General features: G+C 47.3%; 1 protein-coding gene across 1 annotated transcript in view; it reads right to left on the reverse strand.

Moving 5' to 3' along the window:
• Window positions 1-2,886: 2,886 nt before the first annotated feature.
• The window catches only part of LOC134615360 (protein S100-P-like), a 47,042-nt gene continuing 34,533 nt past the window's right edge, over window positions 2,887-15,395 (reverse strand). Inside the window, exon 2 of the mRNA XM_063459864.1 lies at window positions 2,887-3,124. Within this exon, the coding sequence (XP_063315934.1) occupies window positions 2,993-3,124 (132 nt within the window). The 3' untranslated portion in view covers window positions 2,887-2,992. The remainder of the gene's footprint in view (window positions 3,125-15,395) is intronic.

A 15,395-nucleotide genomic window follows, 5' to 3' on the forward strand; every position in this document is an offset into this window, starting at 1 on the left:
GGGTGGGCACAGGGTCAGTAGAGAGGGTACATGGGAAGTATGTTAGGCACAGGGGCAGTAGAAGGGGACAGTGGCTGTAGAGGGAGGAACAGGAACAGTTTGGTGTGAGCAGAGAAAAAACCAAAACCAAAAACATTTTAATTAAAAACAAAAAACAAACTAAAAGGTCTCCCCCACTCCCTGAGGCTTACCTTGGGCCAGGGAATGGAAAACTTATCCCTGGTGGTCGGGTGGGATGGCCTGGACAGGAGCTGTAGGCAGGAGATCCACTGAGAGCTGCTGGGGAGTCTGGGAGAGAATGAAGTTACGCCCTCCTTCTGATATCATCAGAGGAGGTCGGTTGACTTCACTGCCAGGCTCCTGCTGTGTGCAGGCTACAGGGAGTGTAAGTTGAAAAATCTGAGTCCCCAGCCAGAGGCGCCGGCCCTGCCTCTCCTTACTAGCAGGCAGAAACTCCTGTCATACAGGTGTATGTAGTGAGTGTAGAATAAAGGGAACATGTCACAGAGTTAGAAAGACTGAAGCAGCAAGAGCATTTGCATAGTGCGCAAAGTCAGCTTTACCTTAAATAATTTCATTGTCAGTCAACCAGTCTACACAAGTCTTGTTCCCCTACAACATCCCTCTTAAGTTTCCATACTTAAGTAAAAGCATGTGAAGCGTAGTAAAAAAAAAACATTTTTTTTTTCTTTTAACAATGGGCCTATTCCATGAGCAAAGGCTTGGAGATGCAGCACCATCAGCCTCTATGTTAATCCAGCCCTTCTTACCTGTACCAATATAACCCCCATAATAGCATAAGGGAGATTAACATCTCTTGAATGCCCCTATTTGCTATGCCACGATTAGGGGCATGTCTGCTAATCAGTAAGCAGCCACTGTTCACTGTTAAAAAAAAAAAAGCCCCCCCTCCCTTCTAACAAATGGCCAAATGGTGAGGCATCTAATAACTAGCAGAGGGGGCATGTATTAACCCACCCGTGGCCCGCGAGTAGGGGCTATTCAACTAAACGGGGGACATAGGATCCCCTTTGGCCCCCACCCATGAGCGGCAGGTGGGGGCCCTAAATGAAAATGTGGGGGGGCACCTATTGTCCTCCCCCAGGCCCCCACCCGTCCCACCTCTGAGCGGCTGGTGGGGGCCCTAAATAACAATAAGGGGGGGAACCTATTGTCCTCCCCCCGGCCCCCACACCTGAGCGGCGGATGGAGGCCCTAAATGAAAATGTAGGGGGGACCTATTGTCCTCCCCCTGGCCCCCACCCCTGGGCGACCGGTGGGGGCCAAGTAAAAAACATACCCCACCCCCACTAGAGTGCTAGTCATTTTACACAGCAATATGATTGATTGGCTTGTAATCCAACCAATCAGATTGCTCTAAATCATTTAACACGGCGAGGAAAAATTTGAAAGAACTTTCCCACGCTGTATAAAATGACTAGCACTCTGATTGGTTGCAGGGCGTGGGAAGGCTTTCCAAATCTTTTCCCGCCCTGCGGAGCTCAGTCTGCGCCGGGTGAAGATGGATTATTTTTTAGCGTTGGGTTGTTTTTTTTCCCGGCGGAATTTTGTTTTTTTGCGCTCTGTTTTTTTTTTATTTGATCAGTGCGATGGGTATTATGGTTTTATTATTTGGCCTTTTTTTGGGGCTGAAGAAAGAAGGTTTAAGAAAAAAGAAGACTTCTAATGGTAAGTCTGATTTTTTCCTTCTTCAAGGTATTAAGTTTTATTTTCTCCCCCCTCATTATTTTTAGGGTGAGGGGCATAGGTAGGGATTGATTTTATTTGGGTGGGGGGGGGTGACTAGGGAGAGGGGGTGTGTTTTTACATTTAGCCCCCACCCATTGCTGGGGGATGACAATAGGTCCCCCACTTATTGTTATTTAGAGACCCCACCTGCTGCTCAGGGGTGTGGGGGGGGGGGGAAAGGTCCCCAGTTCAGTTTAATAGCCCCCACTCATGCACCACGGGTAGGGGCTCGGGGGGGTTTAACAAAGAAGGTTTAACTCACGATATAGCGAGCAGCGACAGATTAATCACTAATACTAAGTAATCTTTACTTAGTATTAGTACATTTCTCTCAAAAACCAAATAAGGTCTTTCAGGATTTTGGTAGATAACTCACTAATTCTCACGGTATCAGGGAGCTATCTACTAAGCAGAAATTTGGTAGTTTCACTGGCGTTCTGTCTAAGTGACAGGACGTTCTGGAATACTGACAGGAAGCATTGCGAGATCACGGAGGAAAGGTAAGAATTGTGGGAAAAATTGCTTTGAACACTGGAAACGGAGCACACATTGTTCCTCCGCTGGTCAAGCGTAGGAAAAATACATAAGACAAAAGTAGTTTCTACTTTGTCTTATGTTTTAAAGAAAACTAGAGCAGACAGGAAGAATAGAAGAACAGATCCTGACTGAGGGAGAGAAGAGGAATCAATTAAAGAAAGGTAAGTTTGGCATGACAGTGATGCTTTAAATTACCCTAAAGGGTTTTACACTGGCCCTCCCACCTATATTACACTAAAAAGTTCATACGAGCCTTCCCACCTGTATCACTCTGTTAGAAATTAAGTCTCCTGATGATTAGTTTAAACAAATTGAGGAATTCTTCTTTAATTTGCAAAGATATATTTGATAACATTCTCAAGAACCCTAGTAAATTAGCATGTTAGTATCCATGTAATTGCTCTGCCACTATGGCCATATACTTGAACCCTTCTCATTGAATTCTATCAGTCTATAAACCACATATTCTTTCAAACACCCCAGAAATGATCAAATGGGTAACACAAGTTCTAGGCAATTTTCAATGCTTTATTCACTGGTGTAATTTCCAGAAAAGTGATGTTATAATTAAAGTTACAGGAATTCTCGGTTAATAAAATTATATAAAATACAGGTGCATCAGTATAGGTTATAGAGCTTTATTGTGAATAATGTCAATTGTTATTGGCTGTAAATCACTTCTGTAGAGGTACATTTTTCAGGTTTTTCAACGTTCAGGTTCAGTGATGACCAGGAGGCGAGCCAGAAGGTCAATAAATTTCTCAAAATTCACATAAACGCTACTATCATCATCCAGATCCTTTAAGAGTTTGGCTGAAGCATCCTTCTTCTTTGCATTCTAAAAACAAAGAGATCTGTGAATATTCATGTACCTCTGACTCAAGGTACAGTCACTCATTCAGTGTAGATGTGTCTGACATAGAATAAAAAGAGTTTACACGGAACATTCACATTGTACATAACACTGAAAGAGGTGCTAAATTATTTGTGCATCAGGATTCTTATTTACGCATTATTATGAAAAAAATAACACCTAGAATATAGTATACACATATATATATATATATATATATATATATATATATATACACACATACATGTGTGTGTATACTATATTCTAGGTGTTATTTTTGTGTGTGTATACTATATTCTAGGTGTTATTTTTTTCGCGAACGTTTGCGGAAGTTCCCGAAAATTTCGTGTTCGCGACATCACTAGTCAAGGAGTGACTAGTGATGTCGCGAACACAACATTTTCGGGAACTTCCGCAAACGTTCGCGAACCGGCGAACCGGGCGAACCGCCATTGACTTCAATGGGCAGGCGAATTTTAAAACCCACAGGGACTCTTACTGGCCACAAAAGTGTGCGAAAAGTTGTTTTAGGGGACTAACACCTGGACTGTGGCATGCCGGAGGGGGATCCATGGCAAAACTCCCATGGAAAATTACACAGTTGATGCAGAGTCTGGTTTTAATCCATAAAGGGCAGAAATCAGCTAACATTCCTAAATCACAATGGATATGGATTGACACCTGACATATGACATATTAACACCTTGACATATGGATTGACACCTGTCCTCAGAGCCCCTGATACACACTGACACAGAGCAGAATAGGGACTGTTCCCCCTACATAGGGTCACTTGGCAGATATGGATTGACACCTGTCCTCAGAGACCATGATACACACAGGGCCGGCGCCACCTGCAAGGCGACCTAGGCAGCCGCCTAGGGCGCACCTTAGCAGGGGGCGCCGGATCCCTGTGCCCGGAGTCCCCGCTGCGCCTCCTCATGTTGTGCCGCCTGAGCGCTCTTGCAAGCCTTGCAAGAGGGGGGGTAAGGACCACATAGGGGGGAGTAAGGACCACATAGGGAGGGGGGAGTAAGGACCACATAGGGAGGGGGGAGTAAGGACCACATAGGGAGGGGGGGGAGTAAGGACCACATAGGGAGGGGGGATGTAAGGACCACATAGTGAGGGGGGGAGTAAGGACCACATAGGGAGGGGGGGAGTAAGGACCACATAGGGAGGGGGGGGAGTAAGGACCACATAAGGAGGGGGGAGTAAGGACCACATATGGAGGGAGATGGGGAGTAAGGACCACATAGGGAGGGGGGGAGTAAGGACCACATAGGGAGGGGGGAGTAAGGACCACATAGGGAGGGGGGGGAGTAAGGACCACATAGGGAAGGGGGGGAGTAAGGACCACTGAAGGAGGGGGGTAATGACCACTAAGGGGGTTGGCAGAGGGAGGATCACTAAGGGGGGGGAAAGGACCACCAAAGGGAGGACCACTAAGGAGAGGGGAGAAGGGTAAGGACCACTAAGGGGGGGGGAGAGGATAATGACCACTGAGGGGAGGGAGATTACCACTAAGGGGGTGAGAGCACTATAGCACAGAAGGGGAGAATACTGAGGGACAGGAGGAAAGGGGAAATCACTAATTGACTTCAGGGGAGAGCTGCTTCCCTCTCAGTCCCTATCCTACCCCACAAACCCTCTCGTTTACACTACACACATAATGCACCCCTTACAAATACACTGCATTCAATTACATACACAGAAACACACCTTGCATCCCTTACACACACACACACACACACACACACACACACACACACACACACACACAGAAACATACAATGCATTCCTTACATACAAACACACACTGCATCCCTTACACAAATTGGTATCCCTATACACTACATTCTATAAGAACACACACACATTACATCCTCTGCAATAACACATAAAACATCCCCTACACACATACACTCCACTCCCTGTGAGATAACTCATGGGTGGGCCATATAGGTGGATTTATGGGTGGGCATTGTAGGCATACTCACGGTCAAGCCCTGGGGGCCCAGAACTTGAGCTGTGTAAGGGGCCCCAAAAATCGAGCTGCTTCCTGTTCGTTAATTGTTGTGAGCACTGTTACAAACAAACAGTCTCCAGAGAGCCTCTTCTACACCAGACCTGTGGAGCCAGACTGAGCCCATCATCAGCCTCTTGTCCTCATCTGGTGGTAACTAGGCAATCCAATATATTATTAGTGGCACTAATCTCTAATTGACCTCACATTAAATGGATACTATAGTCACCAGAAGCACTACAGCTTAATGTAGTGGTTCTGGTGGCTATAGCCTGTGCCTGTAGGCTTTTTAATGTAAACACACTGTCTTTTCAGATAAAAGACACTTTGTGCAGACTGGCGTTGGCCCATATGGCAGAGCATATGGGCGGGGCATTGTGATGCCACATAGTGGGCAGGATATATAGGGGGGGCGGACAATTTTTTTTTGCCTAGGGCGGCAAAAATCCTTGCATCGGCCCTGGATACACACTGACACAGAGCAGAATAGAGACTGTTCCACCTACATAGGGTCACTTGGCAGATATGGATTGACACCTATCCTCAGAGACCATGATACACACTGACACAGAGCAGAATAGAGACTGTTCCCCCTACATAGGGTCACTTGGCAGATAGGGATTGACACCTGTCCTCAGAGCCCCTGATACACACTGACAGAGCAGAATAGGGACTGTTCCTCCTACATAGGGTCACTTGGCAGATATGGATTGACACCTGTCCTCAGAGACCTAATTGTGTAATAATGGTAATACTATTATATAATATTGTCAGGGGCAAGGAAATTCCCTCTAAATAGATGGGTATAGGCAGAGAGTATGGAGACCGGAGTGATAACGTGTCAATAAGGTGATATAAAGTTAAATGTATCACAGACACACAGCCACCCTTTCTCTTAGATAGTTTCCAGAAATGCTGGATAGGTAGAAGGGCTATAAAGACCCAGAGAGGTCTATGAAGAATCCTCTAAACTAGCCCTAATCTCCTTAAACACCTTCAAGGGTGTTCTAAGCTAAAGCTCAATCTAAACGTTTCGATGACTGCCTGATTTCCCATCACAGATGCTGGCTAGGAATAACAGTGTGCAAGACAAAGAGTGGATCTAAGTGCCCATAGTGCAGTAAAGTGTCCTTAGTGAAGTGAAAAAGAGAATAACGAGCTGGCGCCCAAGAGAATAACGAGCTGGCGCCCTATCAGGGGATGTGTACATGGCATCGATTGTAGGAACCGGGAGATGGAAAAAGATGCTTGGTTGGTCCTCCTACTTCAAATTTGGGGCACTGCGCGTGCAATCTAATGTGCCACCAGATAGGAATAGTACTACTTAACACACCACTCCTATCAGTTTAATCCCTGTTATGTGCCTTTTTTTTGGTTTGGTTTTTGAAGCCACAGTGCAGCACCAGAGGGCCGAAAAATTAGGCATGTACACATGCCTGAAAAATTAGGTATTGTTGCAGCCGCTGCTGTAGCAGCGACCATAAAAATTGATGTTTGTTTCCCAGGCAGAAAGTGCCCTAAAACATTGCGGTTTGAACCTAGTTGGTGCCGGATAAGTCACGCAAGTCAACTGGCATTCAGAGCTAAAATACAGCAGCGTGTGGACCATTTTTAGCCCAAGGCAGCTCATCTCATCAGGCCTTTTTTAGTCGAATGTATCGCCCACTGTCAGTCCCTTCGGGATCCATCCCTCATTCATCTTAATAAAGGTGAGGTAATCTAGACTTTTTTGACCTAGGCGACTTCTCTTCTCAGTGACAATACCTCCTGCTGCACTGAAGGTCCTTTCTGACAGGACACTTGAAGCGGGGCAGGCCAGAAGTTCTATCGCAAATTGGGATAGCTCAGGCCACAGGTCAAGCCTGCACACCCAGTAGTCAAGGGGTTCATCGCTCCTCAGAGTGTCGATATCTGCAGTTAAGGCGAGGTAGTCTGCTACCTGTCGGTCGAGTCATTCTCTGAGGGTGGATCCCGAAGGGCTGTGGCGATGCGTAGGACTTAAAAAGCTCTGCATGTCCTCCATCAACAAGACGTCTTTAAAGCGTCCTGTCCTTGCCGGCGTGGTCGTGGGAGGAGGAGGATGACTTTCACCTCTTCCCCTGTTAGATTCCCGTTGTGCTGTGACATCACCCTTATACGCTGTGTAAAGCATACCTTTTAATTTATTTTGCAAATGCTGCATCCTTTCCGACTTGTTGTAATTCTGTAACATTTCCGCCACTTTCAGCTTATACCGGGGGTCTAGTAGCATGGACACCCAGTACAGGTCGTTCTCCTTCAGCCTTTTTATACGAGGGTCCCTCAACAGGCAGGACAGCATGAAAGACCCCATTTGCACAAGGTTGGATGCCGAGCTACTCATTTCCCGTTCCTCCTCCTCACTGATGTCATTGAAGGTATGTTCTTCACCCCAGCCACGTACAACACCATGGGTACCAGATAGGTGACAATGAGCACCCTGGGATGCCTGTTGTGGCTGGTCTTCCTCCTCCTCCTCAAAGCCACATTCCTCCTCTGACTCCTCTTCCTCACAATCCTCTTCCAGCGTTGCCGCAGGTCCAGCAAGCGATGCTGATAAGGCTGTTTCTGGTGGTGATGGTGACCACAACTTTTCCTCTTCACGCTCATCTACGGCCTGATCCAGCACTCTTCGCAGGGCACGCTCCAGGAAGAAAACAAATGTTATGATGTTGCTTATGGTGCCTTTGGTGCGACTGACTAGGTTTGTCACCTCCTCAAAAGGACGCATGAGCCTACAGGCATTGCGCATGAGCGTCCAGTAACGTGGCAAAAAAATTCCCAGCTCCCCAGAGGCTGTCCTAGCACCCCGGTCATACAAATATTAATTAATGGCTTTTTCTTGTTGGAGCAGGCGGTCGAACATTAGGAGTGTTGAATTCCAACGTGTCGGGCTGTCGCAAATCAACCGCCTCACTGGCATGTTGTTTCGCCACTGGATATCTGCAAAGTGCGCCATGGCCGTGTAGGAACGCGTGAAATTACCACACACCTTCCTGGCCTGCTTCAGGACGTCCTGTAAGCCTGTGTACTTATGCACAAAGCGTTGTACAATCAGATTACACACGTGCCATGCACGGCACATATGTCAACTTGCCCAACTTCAATGCCGCCAACAAATTTGTTCTGTTGTCACAAACCACTTTGCCGATATCCAGTTGCTGCGGAGTCAGACACTTTTCCACCTGTGCGTTCAGGGCGGACAGGAGTGCTTGTCCGATGTGACTCTCTGCTTTCAAGCAAGTCAAGCCCAAGACGGCGTGACACTGCCATATCCGGGATGTGGAATAGTACCTGGGAGCTGGGGGGGTGCCGTTGATGTGGAGCAAGACGCAGCAGCAGAAGAGGACTCAGTCGAGGAGGTTATGGAAGAGGATGGAGTAGGTGGAGTAGAGGAGGTGGCAGCAGGCCTGCCTGCAAGTCGTGGCGGTGTCACCAACTCCTCTGCAGAGCCACGCATTCCATGCTTGACAGCCGTCAGCAGGTTTACCCAATGTGCAGTGTAGGTGATATACCTGCCTTGACCATGCTTTGCAGACCATGTATCAGTGGTCAGATGGACCCTTGCCCCAACACTGTGTGCCAGATATGCCATTACTTCCTTTTGCACAATCGAGTACAGGTTGGGGATTGCCTTTTGTGAAAAGAAATTTCGTCCGGGTACCTTCCACTGCGGTGTCCCAATAGCTACAAATTTTTTGAACGCCTCAGACTCCACCAGCTTGTATGGTAAAAGCTGGCGGGCTAATAGTTCGGACAAGCCAGCTATCAGACGCTGGGCAAGGGGGTGACTTTCTGACATTGGCTTCTTATGCTCAAACATGTCCTTGACAGACACCTGACTGTGGGCAGATGAGCGGGAACTGCTCAAGGCGAGAGACGGAGTGGCGGATGGTTTAGAGGGGGCAAGGAGGACAGCAGTGGTTGACGTGGCTGAAGATGCTGGACCAGGAGGAGGATGGCGGCTTTGAGTTTGTGTGCTGCTTGTACTCATGTGTTGACCCCGTAGGCATTTGTGATGTGCGATCATGTGCCTACGCAAAGCAGTTGTACCTAGGTGGGTGTTGGACTTCCCACGACTCAGTTTCTTTTGGCACAGGTTGCAAATGGCATCGCTGTTGTCAGAGGCAGACACACAAAAAAAAAATGCCACACTGCTGAGCTCTGCAATGACGGCATTCTGGTGGTGGACACAGCATGCGTTGATTGGCGTGCTGTTGGGCTGACCCCGGGTGCCGATGCATGCTGCTTGCGACGACCTCCCCCTGCTTCCAACTCGTCTCCTCCTCCTCCTCCTCTCTGTCTCCCCATCTGAACTTTCGTCCTGTTCTTCTTCTTGCCGAGCGGGCACCCACGTGACATCCATGGACCCATCGTCATCATCAACCGCTTCACTTGTATCTGACAACTCAGCAAAGGAAGCAGCAGCGGGTACAACATCATCATCATCACACCGTACGTCCATGTGTGTAATGCTGCCTGCCTGAGACATATCCCTGTTATCTACATACTCTGGCAATAATGGTTGTGCATCACTCATTTCTTCAAACGGATGTGTGAATAACTCCTCTGACATACCAAGTGAAGCGGCTGTGGTGCTAGTGTTGGTGGTGGCAGCAGGCGGGTGAGTGGTATCTTGAGAGGTGTCCGAAGCTAAGCTGGAGGAGGATGGTGCGTCAAGGTTCCGAGCGGAAGCTGTAGAAGATTGGGTGTCCTGTGTTTGCCAGTCAACTATGTCCTCAGAACTTTTCAAGTTCAGGGTACGTGGCCTCTTAAAACTGGGCATTATTCTAGGGCCAAAGGTAATCACAGCACCACGACCACGATGGCCCCTGCGGGGTGGCCTGCCTCTGCCTGTCATTTTTTTTTGGATTAATGGTACTATGCGTGCAAACTACTGTGAGACCAGATATGAGTGGCACTGTGCAGTGGCAGAGGTTGGCAGAGTACACGCTGTAGGCCTGACAAACCCGCTTGAAGACAACTAACTGCTATTCAATCTATAACAGTGAAAAAAGTTTTTTGTTTTTAAATGCTCGCTATTGTGACACCAGATATGAGTGGCAATGTGCACTGGCAGAGGTTGGCAGAGTACACGCTGTTGGCCTGACACACCCGCTTGAAGACAAGTAACTGCTATTCAATCTAAACAGTGAAAAAAGTTTTTTGTTTTTAAATGCTCGCTATTGTGACACCAGATATGAGTGGCAATGTGCACTGGCAGAGGTTGGCAGAGTACACGCTGTTGGCCTGACACACCCGCTTGAAGACAAGTAACTGCTATTCAATCTATAACAGTGAAAAAAGTTTTTTGTTTTTAAATGCACGCTATCGTGACACCAGATATGAGTGGCAATGTGCACTGGCAGAGGTTGGCAGAGTACACGCTGTTGGCCTGACACACCCGCTTGAAGACAAGTAACTGCTATTCAATCTATAACAGTGAAAAAAGATTTTTCTTTTTAAAGGCACGCTATTGTCACACCAGATATAAGTGGCAAAGTGGACTGGCAGAGGTTGGCAGAGTACACGCTGAAGGCCTGACACACCAGCTTGAAGGACACTGACTGCTATTAGCTTACAGTGAAAAACTTTTTTCTTTTTAAAGGCACGCTATAGTCACACCAGATATGAGTGGCAAAGTGCCCTTGCAGAGGTTGGCAGAGTACACGCTGAAGGCCTGACACCCAGACGCTTGCAGACAACTAACTGCTATTCAATCTATTACAGTGAAAAAAAAATTTTTGTTTTTAAATGTCAAGCTTAATTTATTGTGACACCAGATATGAGTGGTGGCACTGGGCAAGTGGGCACAGTTTCCACTGTGAGCCTGACACAGAAGCTGGCAGACAACTAACTGCTATTCAATCTATTACAGTGGAAAAACTTTTTTTTCTTTTTAAAAGCACGCTATTGTCACACCTGATATGAGTGGCAAAGTGGACTGGCAGAGGTTGGCAGAGTGCACGCTGAAGGCCTGACACACCAGCTTGAAGGACACTGACTGCTATAAGCTTACAGTGAAAAACTTTTTTTCTTTTTAAAGGCACGCTATAGTCACACCAGATATGAGTGGCAAAGTGGACTGGCAGAGGTTGGCAGAGTACACGCTGAAGGCCTGACACACCCGCTTTAAGGACACTGACTGCTATTAGCTTACAGTGAAAACCTTTTTTTCTTTTTAAAGGCACGCTATTATCACACCAGATATGAGTGGCAAAGTGGACTGGCAGAGGTTGGCAGAGTACACGCTGAAGGCCTGACACACCCGCTTTAAGGACAATGACTGCTATTAGCTTACAGTGAAAAACTTTTTTTCTTTTAATTAACAGCAGGGTGGTCCAGTGTTCGGTAGTTTGATTCGTTCTTTTACAGGTTGAATTTCTACCGTACAGATGGCATAAAATAAACAAATTCTGCTTATTATTCCACATGAACCAGGTAATCCATTCCAGGGTGGTTATAGTCTCTGAAAAGGGGCTGACTTGGCAACAAATATTCCCAGGTAATTGTAAGGTTCTGTTACAGAACTGCAGGGCCATAGTCGCAGGGTAGGAGGCTAGCAATAAGTCTTCTCCAATGCCCAGTGGCAAATGGCAGTTTGTCACAGAAGCGTCAAATAGTGCACTTAAGGCGCAGTTGTAAACATTCTTATTTTCTGGGTGCTAAACTGCTAAATAGTACATTTGCAGCCTGCGGTGCATTTCTTGCAGTCCAATAACTAAAGAAAAAATTGTCGCCTGACATAAACCATCTGTTAGTTTTGTCGGTGAACGTAAAGAATGAGAAGAGCATCAAATAAGGGACGTGGCCCTGGTCGTGGTGCTGCTGGTGTAGCTCTTGTTGCAAGGAGAGGACGTGGTTGATCTGTGCCAGCTACACGCTCAAGTGAATCACCTTCCTCAGGTGCAAGTACGCGACAGAACCTTCAGCGTTATTTGGTAGGCCCGAATGCCGCTCTACGAATGGTGAGGCCAGAACAAGTACAGGTGTCAGGGTACCTGAAGTCTCTACCTCGGAGGAGGTTAGACTTTCAAACGGCCGTCCTCTCAGGGAGGCTGATTCACTCAATCCTCACAGCTCTCATAGCCGTTTACATGCCGGCCGCGATAGCCCCGCTTCCTTTTATGACGCGGCGCTCAGGAGCCGACGTCATGACGGTAATCACGTCCCGACCTGTCAATCTAGTTCCGAACATCGAATCAGGGCTCGGCAGGGGCGGAGTCATCAATTAAAGAGCCAAGGTATAAAATAGGGATGTGTGTAATGGTTCATTGCCCTGTCGTGGTTCTAGCTTGTCTGGTCACTCAGTGCTCTTATTACTGTTTGTCTTTTTGGTTCTGACTCGGCTTGTATTTTCGTTCCTGCTTAACTCTCGTGTCCTTTGACCTCGGCTCGTCTCTCGCTTACCTGTTCTCTCGTTCCCTCGACCTCGGCTTGTCTCTGACCATTCTTTGCTTTCTCCTTACGTTAGTCCGGCCATTCTAAGGTCCGCTATACGTACCTAGCTCCTGTTTGTATTCTGTGTGTTGGATCCCTGTCCCGATCCTGACATTACGACAGGGCCAATGGATCCTGCAGGTACAAACGCTCAGATTGGTTCTCCTGACTCGAGATTTGAAGTCATGGACCATAGAATGGACCAGATGGCTCTGGCGCTGCAAGCATTGCTATCCCATCCTAGTAATCAATCAGAGGAGATGCGTACACCATCCATCTCTCTTGCTAATACAGGCCTAGAGGTAGCCACAGTGGGAGCCTCTTCCCGTGTTACTTCCCCTTTACGCTATGGCGGTTCTCCGGATACCTGTCGAGGTTTCCTAAACCAGATAGGGATTCATTTTGAATTACAACCCCGCGCCTACCCTATAGACAGGGCGAAGGTTGGATTCATAATCTCGTTACTCATTGACAAAGCTCTTAGATGGGCTAACCCTCTGTGGGAAAATGATAATCCATTAGTCTATAATTATAATGCATTTGTCGCTACTTTTAGGAGGACTTTTGACCCTCCAGGAAGAAAGGCCAATGCAGCTAGACTACTATTACGTCTTAGACAGCATAGCCAAACCCTTGTGGATTATGCGTTAGAGTTCAGATCCTTGGCGGCAGAGGTCAAGTGGAATGAACAGGCCTATATGGACGTATTTCTGAACGGATTATCAGATGAGATCCTAGACGAGGTTGCCACAAGAGAACTTCCTGAAAATTTGGAAGAATTAATTTAATTTATTTCTCGAATAGATGAACGCATGAGACAGAGGCAGAACACTCGAGATAGAACTCATAGACCTTCATTAAGACTAGCTCCCGCATTTCAGAATTCTGAATCTACAACTCTAGCTCTCCCAGAACCTATGCAAATAGGTAACACTCGTCTCTCAGAAAGTGAAAGACAATACAGGAGAAGGGAGGGTCTGTGTATGTATTGTGGAGTAAGAGGTCACCTGCGCCTAAATTGCCCTAACCGTCCGGGAAACGCTTGCACCTAAGTTTCTCAAGAGGACAGGCCTTGGGTGTTTCTATCTTGTCCTCTATATATGATTACAAGGATCATAGGCTTCTGTTACCGGTTTCTTTAGCTTGGGAAAAGGGAGTACTTAATGCTATGGCATTGATAGATTCCGGAGCAGCTGAAAGCTTTATTGACCAAGCCTTTGTCACGAACCACTCTATCCCATCTCAGCTAAGGGATACACCCGTGGCCGTTGAGGCCATAGATGGTAGACCATTATCAGACCCTGTTATTTTTCGTGAGACTTTACCAGTTAGGTTAACTATTGGTATTCTACACGAGGAGGGAATATCTCTCATGCTTATCTCATCTCCTTCAGTTCCAATAGTCTTGGGGTATCCCTGGCTTAAGAAGCATAACCCTATTATTGATTGGGAATAAGGTGAGATAGTCTCCTGGGGTCAGGGTTGCCAGAGAGGTTGTTTACAGAAAATCTCACCGGTTTGCGTAGTTGACGCACCAAGTAACTCTAACCAGTCCACAGATTTACGGATACCATCTCAGTACCTGGATTTAAAGGCAGTCTTTGATAAAAAGAGGGCTGATACTTTACCCCCACACAGGTCCTTTGACTGTAAGATTAGACTCCTGCCTGGCAGTGGCGTACACATGACCCATGGGGCCCCGGTGCGAAAATTGATCCGTGGGCCCCCCCCCCCCCCTCGCGCTTACTCTGCGTGGGCCGGGGCAGCAACACATGGCGGCGGGCACCTGGTCGCAGGGGTTGCGACCGCGGTATGTACGCCACTGCATGCAGATGCACACACACTTAAAGGACCACTACAGACACCCAGATCACATCAGCTCAATTAAGTGGTCTGGGTGTCAGGTCCCTCTAGTTTTAACCCTGCAGCTGAAAGCATAGCAGTTTCAGAGAAACTGTTATGTTTCACTGAGGGTTAATCCAGCCTCTAGTGGCTGTCTCACTGTCAGCCGCTAGAGGCGCTTCCGCCATTTTAAGACACTGAACGTCCATAGGAAAGCATTGAGTAATGCTTTCCTATGGGCGGTTTGAATGCGTGCGCGGCTCTTGCCGTGCATGCGCATTCGGAGCTGAGAGGCGGAGGGATCCCCAGCGCCATGGGAGTCCGGCGCTGGAGAAAGGTAAGTGCTGAAGACACACACACACTCTCACGAACAAATGCATACACACTAGCTAACAGACACACACATTTACTGACAAAGACACACTCAGCGGCAGACATACATACACACTCACTTACAAAACATACACTCTCACTGACAAACACACACTCACTAACAGACATCAAACAGACTCACTAACACACACACACACACACAAACACACTCAGTAACAGACACACACAGTAACACACTCACTGACACTCACTAGCACACACTCTAACACAAACACTCACACTAACACACACACACACACTAACGCTCACACACACTAACACACACACACACACTAACACTTACTCACTCACTCACACACACACTAACACTCACTCACACACACTAACACTCACACGCACTAACACTAACACACACTCACACACTAACACTCACACACACACACTAACACACACACACACTAACACACACTAACACTCACTCACACACACACACTAACACTCACTCACACACACACACACACACACACACTAACACTCACACGCACTAACACTAACACACACTCACACACACACACTAACACTCACACACACTTACAC

This window comes from Pelobates fuscus, chromosome 6, assembly GCF_036172605.1.
Source record: "Pelobates fuscus isolate aPelFus1 chromosome 6, aPelFus1.pri, whole genome shotgun sequence".
Taxonomy (NCBI): Eukaryota; Metazoa; Chordata; class Amphibia; order Anura; family Pelobatidae; genus Pelobates; species Pelobates fuscus.